Source organism: Drosophila sechellia, chromosome 2R, assembly GCF_004382195.2.
Source record: "Drosophila sechellia strain sech25 chromosome 2R, ASM438219v1, whole genome shotgun sequence".
Taxonomy (NCBI): domain Eukaryota; kingdom Metazoa; phylum Arthropoda; class Insecta; order Diptera; family Drosophilidae; genus Drosophila; species Drosophila sechellia.
This window is the reverse complement of record NC_045950.1, coordinates 16,502,670-16,521,276: the sequence shown is the minus strand read 5'-3', so window position 1 is coordinate 16,521,276 and position 18,607 is coordinate 16,502,670. Positions and strand designations below refer to the sequence as shown.

At 45.1% G+C, this 18,607-nt stretch overlaps 1 protein-coding gene across 7 annotated transcripts in view; it reads right to left on the bottom strand.

Moving 5' to 3' along the window:
- Positions 1-18,607, bottom strand: part of LOC6610067 (nephrin) — a 58,841-nt gene that overhangs the window by 3,402 nt on the left and 36,832 nt on the right. For 4 of the 7 annotated variants that reach the window (XM_032715409.1, XM_032715408.1, XM_032715406.1 and 1 more), the window contains exons 4-19: positions 15,595-15,727; positions 13,040-13,245; positions 11,293-11,406; positions 10,454-10,663; positions 10,207-10,358; positions 9,487-9,631; positions 8,333-8,463; positions 7,515-7,674; positions 6,871-7,085; positions 6,408-6,489; positions 5,673-5,832; positions 5,200-5,336; positions 4,742-4,906; positions 3,316-3,750; positions 2,971-3,230; positions 1,371-1,517 (exon numbers count right to left, since the gene is read on the bottom strand). In XM_032715409.1, coding sequence (XP_032571300.1) covers positions 1,371-1,517; positions 2,971-3,230; positions 3,316-3,750; positions 4,742-4,906; positions 5,200-5,336; positions 5,673-5,832; positions 6,408-6,489; positions 6,871-7,085; positions 7,515-7,674; positions 8,333-8,463; positions 9,487-9,631; positions 10,207-10,358; positions 10,454-10,663; positions 11,293-11,406; positions 13,040-13,245; positions 15,595-15,727 — 2,852 coding nt within the window. Of the gene's footprint in view, positions 1-1,232; positions 1,518-2,970; positions 3,231-3,315; positions 3,751-4,741; positions 4,907-5,199; positions 5,337-5,672; positions 5,833-6,407; positions 6,490-6,870; positions 7,086-7,514; positions 7,675-8,332; positions 8,464-9,486; positions 9,632-10,206; positions 10,359-10,453; positions 10,664-11,292; positions 11,407-13,039; positions 13,246-15,594; positions 15,728-18,607 lie in introns of all 7 variants that reach the window. The other 3 variants (XM_032715412.1, XM_032715407.1, XM_032715410.1) reach the window with 3 other exon arrangements.

Genomic DNA, 18,607 nt, shown 5'->3' with positions numbered 1-18,607 from the left:
TGAGCTACTACAATAATTGGCCCATCGGTGGGTCGTGTTTCTGCGAGCTGGCTTTGTGGGCGCGAGTATGCGACGCATGTTTATGTGCTTATTTCCGTAATTAACGTGTACGCCTGGGCGGGGCATGCTGACGTTGTTCTCTTAATGGGCACAACGGGATTTTAATGAATTAATTTTTAGCTCCATTCAAATTGGAGTGTATGGGCTGGCATAGACTTCAAAATATACAATTAAGTGCGGCAACAAAAGATTATGTTATATTTAATAATGCGGTTTAAAGGTTTTCTGTTTTTTGATTACGCGACAGAAAGAAATCCAACTACAAATATTTTGAAAAAACAAAAACACAACCATTATCAAAGGCCCTTCTCTTGGATTGCACAGAAAAAGCACTCGAGAGCCAAGAGCATGTCGTGTAAAACTTTTCGATAAATGACAATAAGCCCAAACTATGTCATTATGTGAAATGGATGCCAGAACTGTGCTCATGTGGTTGCATTAATCGTTGTTTTGGTTTGTATTTCCAACGAACGAGTTCTCTTACAACACAATGGCTGTTCTAGTGCATTTGCTATCTGTCCAGCCTGAATCTAGATCTATGCACCTACACTTGGTCATAACTCAAGTCTTTTCAATAATTGAGTGGAATGAAAGCTGGTCGGATAAACAAAGAGAAGTAGTCTCGACTGATCAAAAGTCCCGATGGGAGTGTTCCACATAATCGGAACACAACTTGTCTGCCATTGCCAGACAAATTCGAAAAATCTTCTTCCCCACTGTCAAATCTGTCAAGTTTATGTATTTACGTTTCAAAGGCAAGTTCTTCGCAAATCTGTGACCAGAATCCCAGGTACTCAATTTTCTGGGTAAATTCCATCAAATATCCAGCAAAAACTGAAATCTCAGAATTCCCTGTTTTTGGTCTGCATTCGTGTGTTTGTACTACGGTGCGTATGTCTAATATCCAAAATTGCTTCTCGATGGAACATAAATATTTTCCATGCTCGGAGTATTTTTTTTTACGTCGATTCATTGATTTGGTCAGCTTTTTATCGGGGCTGGATGATAATTTATTTTTGTGGCTCCCCACAAATATAGAATGTAAGTAAACTAGAACTCTGCACAAATCATACAGTTAATGAGTGGAATAAATTAAATTTATTTTGAACAACCAAAAAAACTATCTATATAAATAACGAAATTATAATAAACTATTCGATTCAATGCTAAACACGCGTCGCATAGCCTTGAACGTAGAGATTGGGCGCTCCGCCCACATTGTCGACCACGGCTCCAGCCACATAGCTTCTGCCGGATGCTGTGGCCGCCTGCAAGTCGGCCAGAATCTCGTCGTCCATCATCACATTTACCTGCGAGTAGATGTTCGGCTCCGCCCGCTTAAGTTCCGCCTGCCTGCCCGGACGTCCCAAGGTCGCGCTGCAGTAGGGGGCCATCCGCTGAACGCCCACCGGGCCGCTGACGAGAGGAGCGCTTAGTTCGCTATAGCTGAGCTCAGTCTGAGTGAGAGAAGATAAAAGGAAGCCAATATATTAAATAACTATATCTTTCGATATCGAAGAATTACTAGTGGTAACAAGTTTTGACCTTTGTTAGCTAAAACATTCTCAAAGAATTCCAAAGTGTCCAAACTATTTAGTCCCATGAAATGAATTGTGGCATTTTTATATTTAATTTATATTTGATACACCGCCTTATCATTGTCACAACCATAACCGCCGTTCTATACAAAACAAACCACAAAGCTGCTGGAAACTTTCAATAATTAAACAAACATACAAGGAGAAGTGATATAAAAATGTGTGGTATTGTCAAATCCTTTCCCAGGAATATAAAGCAGTGGATATTAAGTGACACGGACATATGGTGTTAAAGCTAATATACATCAAACCGAATTCACGGTTCGCTTCTGACTGCTTTATGTCTGCTGTTGGTCTGTTTGTTTAGGCCAGACACCGCCCACTTCCGGCGCCTGTTTGTAATGTGTCTGCCGTTGCTGGCCTTCCCTTAGCAGTCATTTCCCAACCAGGACCAGAACCAGAACCAGCAGCGAGGCACACACTTGGCCGTTTATTGCCATTCGAGGTTGCTGGCGAAGGAGCGGCGGGGTTGGAAACAGGATGCGCACATCCTTTGGCTCCTTAGCGGTTGCTGCTCCGCAGTCTCGAATGGCGCTGGGTCCGCCTGCAACTTATTTTTATTAAATTCGCAAATGGAAAATTTATATTGCTGCAGCTGCTGCGGCTGCTCTCGTAGTTTCAGCTATCGCTTACTGGCTCCTACTCCTTCGGAAAGGGGCGTGGCTAGCACAGAGAAATTTCTACTTAAATGATTTTCAAATTATGTTGGTTTCTTCGCTTCTCGAACAACTGCAGATGATGCTGTTCTATTCCCATCAGAGCCATTGTTGTTTCGCTTATTTTTCACTGGCGACCTTCAGGAGTTTTTGAGAGGAAACTTTTCGTTTTTTGTAAGTTTGCTAAATTTTTGTAGTTCCTCCTCAATGACAGAGTGTTGTAGTTGGGAGCTAGTTTTAAATAGTTTTCTTTTCACCCCCATTAACTTTTTGTTCAAGTTATGTGTATCTTAATGTTTAATATTGATCCATTTGCTTCTAATATTACAGTGGATTAATTATATGCTGTTAAATTGACTTTAGCCAAATTCCTTCCAATTCCTTAATAGTTATATACTTTTTAATAGACGTACTTTTAATAAGAGCTTCCCTTCCCTTTCCCTGTGATTATCAAGAGGCAACGGCAACAAACTAAACTGCTGGCTATAAAAACCACTTAACCAGAAATATGTGGATGGCTGTTACCAAGTGAAAAAACCACCACCTGGTCAGCCGTCCATGGGTCATAAATTAATGCTCCGATGGCGGTATCTCCGGCATATTGTTAAAGGTTTTGTGCCCGCCACTGGAAGTGGATTAGGGTGTCCATAACTTACCTTCTGTTGCGGCTGCTGCTGGAGCTGCTGCTGTTGATTGGCATAAGCGCCCATTTTGCTAACGGGAATGAGTGTATTATACTGGATGTACTGGCCATGGCCGGGAGGCGGTGCTGTCTTCTTGTCGACCACGGCGTACGTGGGCATCAGGTGATCATAGGTGCCGGAGGTTATCACGGCATTCTGCTCGGCCATCGCCGCCGTGGCGTAAGTGCGACCATGTCCCTTTGTCGTCCACTCATCGTCCAGGTCGTGTCCGTCTGCAAAATAAAAGGGATTCAGCCCCGTGGGCATTGAGGATTAGCTCGGCGACCGTTATAATCGAAGCCACCTGTGGAAACTCACCCAACCCACCTTGCGGTATGATGTCCGGATTCTTGTCGATGCTGTCCAGACTGCTCGTCACATGGCACGTCTCCCGGCCGATGCGGTGCATATCCTGCACTGATTGCCCGCCATTGTGGCCCAGGGTGCCGATGACGAGGCTGCCATTGTTGTTGCTCGCCAGCAGCCCCAGACTGCCATTCCCGTTGGCCGTGGTGCCGCCCACTCCGCCGCCACCGCCGCCCATCCCACTGCCGTTGCCGGTGGTGCCGCCCACGCCGCCGACGCCGCTTCCCGGATGCGAGTAATTATTGCGATCGCGCCCCGAAGAGCCGCGCACACGCACCACAATCACAATGATGAGGGCCACCAGGAAAATGCTGCCCACGATGCCGGCCAGAATGCCGAGGAATGGCCGGATGTCCTCGATGACGGGGGCATAGGCCAACGAGAGGTCTGCGAGAGAATGAGGGAAAGTAAAAAAGGGGAAACCGGAAAAAGACCAGAGATTGGTGGATAAGCAAGTGCTTCTCCATTTACATATTGCCTTAAGTACACAGACAAAAAATGGAGACCAGTCGTAGCTCCTTGAAACAAGTTGTACCTAATGTGATGTAGATTATTTCATGAAACACTAATGTCTCGAAACTAGACTGAGTGTCTTTTACTGCATACACATTTAAAATTGATTTGAAGTGCCATGGATTTTTCTCTGTGCACCACCTTTTCTCCTTCTTTCTTTCAGCGACACTGCATTGTTTTATGAGCTGCTAACTACGTTCCGTTCTTGGTCCAGTCTTCGTCCTTTGGCTGCTATTGTTGTTGCTGTTGTCGGTGGCAGTTTGTGTCGCACGTGCCTTGAATTTAGTGCCGCCCTAATGAGCTGCATGTGTGTGGGTGCATGTGTACGTGTATTTGTGTATTTGTGCATATCTGCGAGTTGTAATCCGACCCGCTTTCCACCGCCACCGCCAACCCCCTGGCTTGCTAATTTTGGTCTCAGTCCGTGTCGGCATGTCGAGAATTTTTAGTGACCCAACATAAAAAAGGGAACAGGAAAATAAAACCATTTGGCATCCGGATTTATTTGTGCAGCTTTTTTTTGCGGACTTGGTGGGGTGAAGTTGTTAAAGTGAATTAATGGTGCTATAAACCAAAAAATGTTTAAGTGGAAATTAATTACAGCAAATATAAATCTAACATATTATTTCAAACGGCTAAGGGGAAACAAACACATATAAATATTTAATATTAAACACATGAATAGCAACTAAAGCTACATACTCGTACAACAACAAATCATAAATCAAATTAAAATTCTTATTTAAATAATAACATTGAATTAATATTAAAGCAAATAATAATAAGCAAACAAGGCAGTAGTACAAATTAAACAATAAAAAACATAGTTAATAGAAAATTATAGAAAAGGATAGTCCACCGCTACCTTCTTGCTGGTCAGCGTCTGTGCCCTCGTCGTGGCTAATTCCCTTGCCCAGATTTAGGAACTCATCCTCATCGCAAACGCAGTCGCTGGTCGTGGTCGCTGTCGCTTTTGATTTGGGATAGGCAGGCCTAAGTCCTTGGAAGGACTTAGTGAATGTTATTTTAACTAAAATAAAGCGTGCAGTTTGAAATAAGGCATAAGGAAGAGAAACCATGTTAGCAAAACTGAAGGCAGAACTAAAAGACAAATGAAACAGCTGTAAGTGCACAGGCCCTTGCCAATTAATTTAAAGGCAGTGGGCAAGGACTCGGACCAGGACATGCATGAAATTGCAAACGCACAGGAAGGAGAAGAGAATGGCAGGACAGCCCGCATCACTCGAGCCTCATATGTGTAGGTGGGATTTGATTCTCGAAACTGGAAGATTCGCAGGGCGAGTCCCGTGTGATTAAACTCACCCGTCTGCTTCTCCGGATCCTTCAGCGTGTACACCTGCAAAATGGTGGCGTTGCTACGGCCCTTGCTGTTGTTGGCGATTAGGAAGACATTGTAGCCCATGCCGGGCACCAGTCCGTTTACCTCAAAGTACGGTCGCCTGCAACGAAGTTGAATCGATATTTGAATGTCCAAATCAAGAACGAGGAAACCACAAAAAAGGCCAGTGGCAGAGCAAAGAGCAGGACAAATGGGTTTCGCCGAAGGAGCAGCTGCAGCTGCAGGATGTTCACATCGCCATGGATCCATGGATCCAAACGTAACCATGGCTATGCGTTCTGTTCGATGCCACGGCTCGTTGGGCTTGTTGTAATGCAGAAGTCACACGGCGTGTGATTCTGATTGCTCCGTGTCCATTCCGCCTCGTTTTCTGGTATTTTGCCCCTCTCTGTTTTTTTTCTTTTGCGTACAGTTCCGGCACTCGAGCCGTACTCACTTTGATTTTGAAATTTTGGGATGTCGTGTCGTTCCGTTCATGTAAACCTCCATTATAAAGTCCTGCTGCAGGCCGCCATTGAAGCCCTCGATGCATTCGATTTGAAAGCCCGTCGATGTCTGGTTGAGCACCGTGCAGTTTAGCAACGGATCCGGTTCGCCTGCAAGCGAGGAGACAGAGAACGATTTATTTATTATTCCGGCTTAGTGGCAGATCAAGCAACAAATTGCCGGGACCCCAAGCATTTGTCTACGGCTTTTGCATGCGCATACTCTTCAAAATCAATAAGCTAACTCGCAGCGCAAGTTTGCCTAATCCAGCAGCCAGAAAAAGCGAAGCGCCAAAGTGCCAAAGTCATCGACAAATCAGCACAGCGGGACTTGGCAAAACCCAAAACAAAACATAAACAAAAACCGCTGAAAGCAAAACTCTATCCCACGGCTAGAAATTTTGATGATGGCGGTGCAGATACCGTGTAGATGACAATTATACTGAATAATGTGTTTCCCTATTATTTTCTATTAAATATACAAAATTAAATAATTAAATTAGATATTTAATAATAATAAAAAAAGTAACAAGTTACCCTATTTGAATAAACCTATAAATAAACCCTCGAAGGCCCGAAATAGATAGAGTCCAAGCTGTCGGCACGCGAGGCACCAAGGCACATAGCCCGGCATACAGGTGAATCACCCGCTTCCCACCCACATCCCTTCCCCGATTGCTACTCACCTGCTGGGAATATTGTGTATACGCAGGGTTCACTTTGATCGCCAATTTCGTTGGTGGCCCAGCAGAGCAGCGTACCGTAGTCCTGGCAATGCAAAGAAGAAATCGCAAACACGGGCATCAGAACGAGTGTGGGTGGCGAAAGGATACGGAGGCAATTGGGCCAGGTGTGTGGCAGGGATAGGGGGTCGGGTTGAGTGACAATGCATTTCGTTGGCTTAATTTATGCATGCACTGCGGCGATGGCAACGCCGTTGGAAACACACCTTTTCAACCTTAATTGAAAATTCAAAACCGCAACTCGTTTGGAAAATTATGTGCTGGCCCTCAAGGGCGTGCCACGGACTGATTTATATGGCCTCCAGAAGGGGCAGCAGGATTCGGAATGGGTATGGGAATGGGCATGAGCATGGGATTGGGCATGGACGTGGTGGACAGGAGAATGGGTCTGATGTGGTGAACTTACATTCTCCGTCATGGGCGTGTAATGGGCTATACTCCGGCCCCGATCCACGGCCACTTGCGAAGCCGGTATGTCAACTGTTTCGCCCTGGGTTGCATTGAATTTCCAAACGTAGGTGGCCTCCGCGGGATTGGCATCAATTTCGCAGGCCACCTTGACGGTCTCATGCCTGCCCGAGCTGTAGGAGAGCCGCTGGCGAGGTCGGCAAACAGGAGCAACTGCAAGGAGACAAAGCGCAGGGCATCGGTTTCAATTGCATGGCTATCTGCATAATTAAACAAAAACATTGGCCCAACTTAAGCTTGATACTCGCTCGATGGGAGCATTTCACTGGACGACGAGGACTCCTGGATTTTCCACAATTAAATATTTAAAGAAAATGCCAGCATTGTCGCCTCGTTTGTGGCTGCATTGTTGCTGCTTGATTGATTTATTTGTCTGATTTACGGGAAAAATTAAATTTGTCTCTGGCAGGATAAGTCGCAAACAGACACTGACGGACAGACGGATACTCGTCCTGCTGTAATTGCATTGTGTAACGTGTTAGTTACAAATTGCAATCGAAAGATCCACTTCGTTTTAATTAAGCTGTTATGTAAATTAACACACTGCAGCTAAGTCCAAAGACGAAGGACACCCATACTCACATCGTATGTCCAGCTGGACGGGATTGCTCTCGCCGTCGCCCTCCCGATTGCTGCCCACACAGGTGTAGATGCCACTTCTCGCCCGGCTGGCATTTTGGAGCACCAGACTCTGGTTGGAGACGGCGATGCCTTCGGCTGGATTGTTGGTTAGAATCTTGCCCTGAAATTGAAAGCAAAAAGTGAAAAGTGAAAGGTAAATTGAAAATGGAATATATCGAATACCAAATTCCACCCCATCGTGTGTGGCGCAATAATTTATTGAATTGAATTCAATTTACCGATAACTGCTAAATTGAAATAAATTTAATTTCTCAAAGCTAATAACACTTTTATGTTGCGTTACATTGCGCATACGCCCCGCAGGCCGGAGGGCGGGACTGCTGATTGAAGGCCAGCTGGATGCTGCATAAATTAGGCCCGGTCTGCATAAATTGTTAAGTGCTCTCACAGCCCAGTAATTCAATAATAAATTGTGTGCTCGCTTTCTATGTGTGCGCGTTGAGTACATTCCAATTTTTTGCCCCTTGGCAGCCGCCCTAAAATATGCAACAATTATGCGTTCTATTTCGGCCGGAGTTTAGGGTATTCGATCAGCCGCCAAAGGCTAATATATGTACGGTATATAATGAAAATAATAATAATAATACCGCTGCTGATATATATGCATGTGGCTGTTAAGAGGCTTGCGCTTTCCTGGTTTCAAAAGTGCCCCCAAGTCGTATTAAATTAGCCGCGAGTTGGCAAAGGCAGTGTGGCGTTCAATTTACTTTCGAAATTTGTGGGGTAGGCGTGTAAAATGGCATCTGTCTGTCACTTACATTGTGCCGCCAGCTAACTTCGTATATCCAAGGATTCGATTTGATGTTGCACTCGAAGAAGACATCAATTCCCTCGCGCAGAGTGGAGTTCAGCGAATTGGTTCCCAGCTCCAGGCTCACCACCGGTATGTCTGCGAATGAAAAGAACGTGAAAATTGGATAGAAGTCATTGTGCTTGGCTATGAAGGAAAACTGATTTTGCTGCCATGACATCGGGAGTAGCTAATTATTTTAAATCGCCTGGCCAGACGAGTAATAAACCTGGCAGGCAAATAAAATTCCGGAAGCACAGGCCGAAAGATGTAATTACTGCGTAAGCCGCACAAATTAGCCAATTTAAGTTGCTCAAATGTTCAGCCTCCCCTACTTCCACTCAACTCGCTCTCCGATTTTTTCCGTGCCAGCTTGTTTGTTTATGATTATACTTTTTCCGTTGGCCAACTCGGCAATTAGGCCTTCAAAATGGTGTTCGGCTGGTGGGTTTGGGTGGGTAGGAGAGGCCATTGGCGGGTAACTGAGCAACATTTTAACTTGATTAATTCGAAATTGGTGCGCGAATGCGAATCAATTAAGCTTATTAAGCAATCTATCAAATTGAGCAAACAGTGCCCCCTTCGCGCCGAAGGATTCGTTTCGCGGAGTATGAAACAGATATTTCAATCGAATCGAGTTTGGTCGGGCCGGGCTGGCTATGCAGCAAAAAAGTGGAAAAGTTAAAAGGTAAGCAACAAAACCGCACTCCCAAGGCAAACAGGAAGCGGAACTCGTCCTCGATTTTTGGAGTCAGGAAGGGGGGGCGGCGGTGGATTTGCCATTTAAATTTTGTGCAAACAGGTCGAAAACTGTAAAAGCGTAAAGATGACTTTGCAGGCGGCGTTACGGTGCTTGTGGCGGGTTAAAAAGTTTCGCAAGTTTTTGTGGAAAAGTTTCACCGGCGGCCGCTGGAAATTAATTTGCCAAAACTTGCGCAGCTGAGAAGAATCGAAGAAAAATATGGACCACTATATATATATATATATATATATATATATATATATAATGCAGAAGGTATGGAGGGAGTTGAGTACAGCGACTTTAAAGCCGCTTGCCGACTTTATGCTTTCGGTTTCATTAAAAACTTTGGCACTTAGAATTAAATATTAAGCAAAACTCACGATATATGTCCAATTTCCAGCCGTCCTCCATTCCGGACTCGGGTATCATGCTCTGCTCCGCGCGGCACGAGAGGAACTTGCCGCGGTCATCGATGGTGGGCGTGAATGTCAGCACCGAGGTAGTCAGATTTCCGTCCGGTGTAGCCTAAATAACAAGAAGTGGGCGAGAGATCGGGACAATTAGTTAACGGCTGAGCAGTTGGCCAAGACAAAGGACTCGGAAAGGGTTGGCACGTCCTGCCATATGGATAGGGGGTTACTTTTAATTGAGGTCCTTGCTACGTGACTGCCGTTCGAGCAACTTCAATTACCACAAAGCATGTGTACGGCTCTGTCTCGGTGGGGAATGGAAAGTGTACTCTGGGGCAGCCATTAACAAGGATGACAGGCATTTGAAATTTGCATGTTTATAAACATTTTGTCTAGGGTAGCAGTCGGGTGATTCCGACTAGCTCTAAACAATATACTTATTCTTACTTATAGCTAGTCGTTTTTGAGCAATTTATAGTTTAAATGAAGTCAAATTTTTTAAATGTTAAAATGTTTAAATAAAGGATGCTTTAAAGTACTAGAAATATATGCCTTAAACAACTTATCAATTTAATTTATAGTATAGTTTGACAAGTTCCACTGATATTTTAGCCGAGTTATTTTCAAGAAAACATCTACAGGAACTCTTGCTAGTGGAACTCTGTCCGGCTGCCTTGCGTTTCCACTTACAATCTCGTGAGTATTCTTCATGGGGGTACTGCCCTTCCACCAGGTAATCGTCGGCGCTGGACGTGCTCCGATGACAACGCAGCTGAGCTGATAAGAATTCCCCGCCGACAGGGCTCGATTCTCCCCCTGCAGCTTTACAATCAAAGGACGCACTGTTGGAGGCGATAGAATTTAATTAGTTAGGCCCGGACCGAAATCGAATGGGGAATGGGGACTCAAGGACTCCCGGGGGCCAGGCAGTACTCACGGTTCATGTCGAGGACGACGCTGCTGATAATTGGCGTTGTCAAATTATTGTTCTCCGCCCGGCACGTTAGCTGCATGTGAAGATTCCTGCGCTCCAGTCGCGCCAAGGACAGGGTATTGCCCACCCGTCGCTCGGACAGGGGTTGGCCCACACTGGCGTTCTTGTAGACGGTGTTTCCGTGCAGCCAGGTAACCCTCGGCTGCGGGCGGCCTGTGGAAGGTGGAGGTGGTGGGGAGTTTTTACAAGATGCCCGGCCAAGGAAAAGAATTATCGGTCTTGTGGGTAACGTGTGCGTGTGGATGTGGGTGTGTGCAACTGATATGTTTGCCATGCGGCTTAGACTTGGAGTTGTCTCTGCGTTTAGCTTGCAGCATTTTAGCCGGTCTTCTGTTTGTTTATGTGCTCACAAGTGCAAGGAGTGGATGAGTGTCTTTCACTGGGTATATGTGCTGTGCGGTCTATATGAATCGGTGTTTGTGGGTGTGTGGGCTGCGTGTGTGTGTGTGTGTGTACAAGTGCCTTTCGCTGTTTCATTTGTTGTCTTGTTTGGCTTTTAGCAATTCTCAAGTGCTCTCAATGCAATTTGTGTGGGCATTGTGTGAGCTCCTCGATTGTCTGCACTTGGTTTTCCAGCTCCAGCCCTTGTTTGAGTTCGAGTTCGTGTCCGTGCAGTAGACAGGCGGGAGGAAATTAAATAAAATGTGAAAATCTTTCGCCTGCATTTTCACGCTCATCACTTTTAATTGTCAGACACAAGCGTTGCAGCGTCAACACATTTTGCACACACACAAACACACACACATCGTACATATATGATATGAAAACTGGGAAGGACTTACCGCCGATGGCCACGCACGTGATGTTTATCCCAGAGCCCTCGTTGTAAGGACCCAGCGTGTGATCCTCGATGGTCACACCCTTGCTGTCCAATATAATCACCGACTCGGGCGGAACTGAAACGAAGAAAGTAGAAAGGACTCTTCAGTATTGCGGCTTGCATACGGTCAAGTGCCCTTACACATCGCCACCGTGCGATATGCATATCGACTGTGAAAGCCTCCTTGGGCTGTCAACTCACCTATTTGGCCAGCAAGCTCCTTAAAGGCTTGACTGTCACAGCTTTAAAAGGACAACTTATGCTGTTGCCACTTAGCAAAGTGGAAAATAAAAGGAAAGAACTTCGAACAGGTGCAGTCAAAGTTGAGCGAGGAATTTCCTCTGTTTTCCCTGCGGAGCTTTAATTTTTTGTTTCCCATTTTCTTGGGATTTACCCATTCAGCCTTTTTTGCGCATTCATTGTTTTGACTGCTCCGCACTGCTCTTGCCAGCCAAGCGGTATCCTTATTATTTTTGGTTATGTGGGTGAGCCAACTTGGCCAACTATTTTGAGCAGCAACCCCATTATCATCGCTTTGCTGGCAAATTTGCTTGGCCTGATCAAGTCCTGGGAATTTCCTACCCCTTTCGAGCATTAGCAGCAGCGGCAAGTTGTCCAAACTGTCCACCCCGGACTGGGGCAACTTTTAATCTAATATCTTCTTTAAAGTTTTATCCTCGGTTCCTGTTTCCCTTTTTGCAATTTCCCAACCAACGTACAAAGTTCTAAATCCTGCCATGGTTTTACGCTTCACATGTCACAGACAAACACACGCACACACACAAACAGACTGAGCATGTTCAACATGCTCAAGAAGTTTGTAAAACACGGGCACGCCCCTACCGCCCATACCGCCCCTTTTAGCCCTTTGCGCTTCATCTAACAGCAGCGACGTCGGCAGCAACTATTTACCAACAATATTCGGCCAGGCCAACTCTGCCGGCCATATATTTCAGATAAACGCCTTTGGAAACGCATATAAATTTTAATGGTAAATTGCAAGCTGTGGCCGCCTCAATGCACAGGTATCCCTGCATCCCCATTCCCCTTGGAGCTGGGCAAAAAAACAAGCCCCAAATTGAAACTGCAGGTTCGGAGTAAACTATACTGCAAAACCTATAGATAAGCTTACCCTTTTATTACTACAATCAAAATTATGTTTAGAATATGCGAGAAAACAAATGTAAATGTATTTTTGTTTGGCTGAAAAGTAATATTTACTTGATATTTTTACGAAACTGTGCTGATCGAGTCAAGATGCCTATACTGCCATCGCATACCCTTGCCCAATTCCGATCTGAAATCCATTTAAAAGGCAAGGAATTCAATTCTGAAATTGCACCCTGCACTCGCTGGCCTTCCGTTTTTCCTTGAGCAGCCACGTTTAAACTTCTCGCCAAGTTGGCACTTTAAAATCTGTTTGCCAAGTGCTGAATGCCACAAGGGGTGGCAGTAGCTAAAAAGAAGGGAAAACTTGGCAACCCGAACATATAGTTGGCGTCTTATTCTGTAACTAATGTGTTTGTCCAAGAGCTGAGTGCCGTGGCTGGCCGGGCCAGAGAATGGAAGCCGAGGCAGTACCACGACCCAGACCCGGACTCGACCAAGGATATGTCGTTGCACAAATTAGCTGCTCAATTATGCTACCCCGCACAGTGTGGGCAAACAGACAGGAAGACAGGGAGTTGGGCGAGTGGCTCAATACTTACTTATGACAGTTAAATTCACTTTGGAGTTGCGAGTCGGACTCTTCTGGAAGTCGACGCGGCAGCGATACTCGCCCGTGTCGTCCTCCGTGGTTGACTTGATGGTCAGCGTGCCGGCACGTCCTTCCACGTGGAAGGAGAGCCGCTCCCGGTAGGTCTCATCCGACCAGTGCGTTCCCTGGGCGAAGTTCGAGTCGCGTGTGTCCACACTGAAATGGGAAAACAGACAAAAATCAAGACGTGCGCTGGAAAAAAATGCAAAATGCAAAATACAGTCCAAGTATATATTCAGAACATAAACGTGAAAAGAAGTCTCTTAGTAAAGGCTGTGGTATTTGCAGGATAATTGGGGTTTTAAATATTTTATCAATACTTTTGTCATAAGAACCGCTTTACAGTGCATTGTCCCTTATAATTCTCTCAGTGTCGGAGTGGGAAAATTAAAAGAATTTCTGTGTATCAGCCCGAGCGAATGGAAAACAAAAGTCGCCCTTACTCCCATTACTTTCTCATGCCATGATGAAAGTTGTTTTTTCTTTTTTTTTTTATCGCCAACAGCGTAATTGGGTTCTGCAATGAATTAATAATACACACCCGCCCACTTCGCTGTAATTTATTGTTTTCGCTTGAAATTCCCGATTATTGATTATTTCGTTCAGTCCATACTCGGGGTAACGAGCTCATTTTGGTGGTCAATCAATGGTCTTAAAGTGTCCGTGTACTGCCTCCACAGCCGCGAGCATTCGCCCGAGTTGGGTTTTAAAAGTTTCGAAAGTGGGTGGCGCCTGATTTAGGTCAACATTTAGCCAAGTGGCGAAGTTAATTGGGTTTAAAGCTTTCCTCTCGGCATTTTTAGTCCGAGAGCTGGGAACACATAGTTAATTATGCACGTTTCAGCGTAATATTCTATTTTATCGTCCCTCTAACCGAACGAAGGCGTTTTTAATTGAGATCCCAAGTAATCCTCGCCCGAGGGAGCCAAGTTTTCAGCCTAGTGATATGCCACAATTTATGAATTAAACATTTATGCCCCGGCCCAAAGGCTTTCGAGTTTCAAACTCAGTTGGCGATTAAGTTCCAGCTCAGCCAATGGCACCTAAATTAGATCTAAAACCATCGTTTGTTTGCGCAAAAAAAGTACAAATCTTTCCTTTCACAATTGCGCCATAAATTTGTTTTGCGCATGAGTCAATCTTAACTGCAAATCCATGTGTCTTCCTCTCAAACTGCTGGCCTGTGTTTTATGGCATTTAAATTTTGATTTGCTCGCAACATATGGCACACTTGAACGAACCGAAAGTGGACCGGATAATGAGGTTCTGGTGGAAAACATGACGCCCAGGCATCACATGTCAGCTGGCCAGTGAAAAACAACGAACGGGATTCCGGAATTGAGCTGTCGGTGAGCTGGACGAAAATTTAATTTTCACCATTGGGCGTGGTCCTTGCACTGGCCACTCGCTTTCTTTTTATGATTAATTTACTTGCTGAGTGCTTTTTAATTACAAACAAGAGTTGAGCTCGCTCGGCTAGCCGGTGCCCCTTCTCCTGCGGTCGTTATGCAACGCTAATTACTACTTTCGCTCGAGTCATTTGCAAGTCCTTGAAGTGCCCGAAGTTCAATTAGTTTTGGCCGCATGTCAATGGCCTGGCCAACTGGCTGCCTGGCTGCCTGGCAATCAGCTAATCACCAGGACTCTGGCGCACTGGCTGTCTCACATGCGGCGAACTCGGATAAATCCAATTAAAGTTTCACTCCTTTGATGTAGTCGTGTATAGCTGCGATATACAAGATACTAGATACTCCAAACTAGAATGCTGAGGACCAACCACTGCGACATTATGTCAGACATGAATAATTGAAAAAGTTTTACTGCCGAATGTAACCTTGGGCACAGCGAGCTGGGATTGTCGAGAAAGTTTCCCTCGATTTTTGGATGCCTGGCAGTGGCTTAGAGTGTTCGCCATCCGCCAGCCGCCCTCTGTGTATAATTCCCTAGTTATGCTAATTTCAGGCCTGCAGCCTGATGGACGAACTCCCCAAAACAGACACACACACACACACAGGCAAAAAAAAAAGATGTCTAATTAGCCGCCATTAAATCAGAATGAAAATTGCCCGCAAATACGGCAACTGACATGTGCAGGTCTCCGTTTTCCGATCGCCACGCCCCGCCTCCGCTTTTCCGATCCAATTTCCCGCCTCATCTGTCTGTCGGCCGTGTTTGTTTGTCCTGTTGTTGTTGCCGGCCGCTCTGTTGGCTGAGTGGCGAGCGGGTTGAGTGCGTCAAAAGTTGTCTGCGGTAATCAATTTTGTTTATTTATGGACCCGTGCGTGCCAACGTGTCTGTCTGAGTGTGTGTGTGCTGAAATGTTTGCGGTCAGGTGGGGCTGCGGCCTGTGGTTCTGCATTTGACACGGCGGCTTAAAGATTTAAGAGCGCCTCTAAAAAAAAAACAGAACCGTGTCACTCAAACTTTTCGGCCTCCTTTGAATTCCGGGTCCACCTAACAGCTGCATTCGGGTGCGGAATTGATTGAAAAGCGCTCGGCACTCACCTGTAAATGGGAGTCTTCAGGCCAACTTTGTACCAGATGACCAGCGCCACTCGATCCTCGTAAATGGGCGGGGTGACGTTGCAGGGCAGCCGGCCGACCGTTCCCATTATGGACTCAGATAGCACGGGAGGTCCTGCAAAAAATTTGAGCGATTAGGTGGTGTCACTGGCAAAAGGATACTGGAAAAAATTGAGAGGCACTACGAGTAGCTCACAAGAATTTCCGACTTAATTACTGTACCTAGTGATATTTCAAAAAAATTATACCCATTTATAAAAAATCATTATGGGTTTTATATTATTAAAAGCGTATTTAATGATTGCTGTTTGTAAACCTATATGAACCTATATAAACAAAATATTATTGCACAAATACAAACCAATTAAAGGTGATTTTCAGAATAAAATTTTTGATTGGGAGGACGACCATAGTTTTTGCTGTGTAGCAGACGGAAACGGAAAGAATCAGCCCGAGCTGCAGGGAAGTGGCTGCAGAAATGTAAAAAAAAACTGGCTAACAAATGATGTATAATTAGCCGAGGGCATTAGCACTTTGTTATTGGGCCAGACCCCCCAAAAAGCCAAGTTGCGGGCCGCACGCTGCGATCTTTTGCGTGGCCCAACTAATAATGCTATAAATAAAGGCGAAGAGACTGGGCCAAAATGGTGGAATGAGGGGGTATTGCGAGATAAAAGTGACGTAATGGGCGCGACGTCTTCATCGCTGTCCTGCGCCTTTTTCTTCCTTCGTCTTCTCACATTAAAGTGAAATTAGCGAGCAAATCCTTTTTTTATGCTAATTTTGCCCGGCTTTCAAGACGGGATTGTTCTTCCTCATTTCGCCGCCTTCCAGTATTTTGCTGCCTTTTTTTTTTTTTTTTGTGTGTGTGCGTTACTTTTGCAGCCATTTTTTGAGTTATGTCCTTTGGCTTGGCTTATTTTCCGAGTCCTTGCTCTTAACAATTTCCCTTTTGCTCGGCATTTATTTGTGTTATTTCTGTCCTGCACTTAAGATTCGTTTGCCTTTTCATTATTCCCAGTTGCTTTGTTCGCTCATATTTCGCCGCCATTGTTTAAAGCGCGGGACGAGAAAGGGAGAGATTACTGTTTGAAGTTGACATTAATTTCGGGACTCTCCGCCAGCTTAAGCTTATTTCAGATCCGGCCTGCGAAACAACCGGATTCCGTTGTACCAACGTATTTCGGTCTGATTTTAATTTAAATTTTATAAGATTGGGCCAGAGCCTGTCTAATTTCACTGTTCTATGAAATTTCTAAGGCATTTTCTTTCGCCAAACTTTGTTAGCCCTTTTTGTCGGCCCACGAGTTTTTCGACCAATGCCGCTCGGTCCCTCGTCACGGAATTCCGCCGTTGTTTGTATCTCATTTAAATTCACTTGTTAACTCATTTGCATTTCGTAGGCTCAGCAATTTCGCGTGGTCCAAACAAAGTTATAACAGTTTAAAAAAAAAATATACCCCCATGCATTGACCGCAAGAGATGATTTAATTGTGAACCCAAATCAAAATTCAGTCAACTGCAGGCGGCGCACATTGCTCATACGCAGCGTGGTCGCAGCGGAATTAGTTGCTAATCAGCTGGCTAAAAGCCAAGCTGAGCGAGTCATGACGGTTGGGAGAGCGATAATGCAATGCATAATTTATAATGATTATAAATGGTTTTTGCTGCCTGACTTTCGATCCAGCTGGGGGTTTGAGTGGGTATGAGGTCGTACCCATGCAGAGTCGTTTAAAATGTGATGCCGTCTAAGCCGGAAATCGCCGGGCTCCCCAGTTCTTTCCGCAGGGATACGACATGGTCCGGGTCTGGCTGCCGCCATGTTTCGATTTTTCGCTCATTTCATATGCAAATATGTTCGATTTGCCATTACGGAGGGAGCTGTGAGCAAACCAGCGCCGAAGAACGAGGGCAACCGCAATAATAACAATGCCAATGATGGCAACGATGATGACGTCGTCCAAACACACAGACGCGCACCCAGAACGTTGCGGTGGCAGCTCTCAGAATTTGCATTACCCCCGTGCTGAGTTAAACGGAATGCGAACATTGGCAAAACATTTAATTATAGCAATTAGCTAATTAGAGATTTCGCTAAAACCAAACGCAGCTTCCACTTCGCCCCCTTCGCAGCCGCGCAGCAAAAATCAATCGTAAAATTGGCCAAAATACTGTGCGTGGCTCTCTGCGTCGCAATTTGCCATTTTGGCCACGTTTGTCCACTTGTTTTCGATTTGTTTTCGGACCCCGGGCTTGAATAATGCAAAGTGTTCGAATGAATTGCAACCTAGTTGCAGGAAAGTTGCTCTACTTTCATTTCGTTCAGTAAAACTTTTCTCTCGCATCGCCCGGAACTATAAAAATGCCATCAACATTAATGGCCACAACACGGCGACCATTAAAATGGTTTTGGCTAAACAATTTTTAGTAGCCCTCCAATAATGAGCAGGCAAAAAATAATGTTGCCTCATTTACTGATTCACGTACACACGAGCAATCGCATTAAACGCATGTACCTATAGTGTGGCAAATTAATTGCACATAAAATTATAACTCAACGCACTTGAAACTGACAAGCGACACGGTGACTTTTCCACCCATTTCCACCATTTTCCCGCCCGTTTTGATGCCTTTGCCCAGATGCCAGACGGAAAGTCGTAAAAACCCAGCGGTGACTGCCTCTGCACATGTTGGTGCTCGCTCGGCAGCTTCCATTAATTAAAAGCAATGTGTTGTTTTCTTATTCCTATCCGGTTTCCTTTTCTCCGGAACTGGCTGGCTTCTTGGTCTCTGGCAATTGGCATTTTGTTTTGCCTCTTAGCGCATTTATTGCCAATTATTTTTATGGCCCCTAGAGCAAACAGGCGTAAGGTGTGCAAATAAATGAACTTTAACATGGGTCGATGGGATTGTCATTCGTTTTCAATACTCCAAGTTAAAGTTGGCTTTTTTCTTCCAATTAAAAAATAACAACGATCTCAGCAGAGAAGTGTTT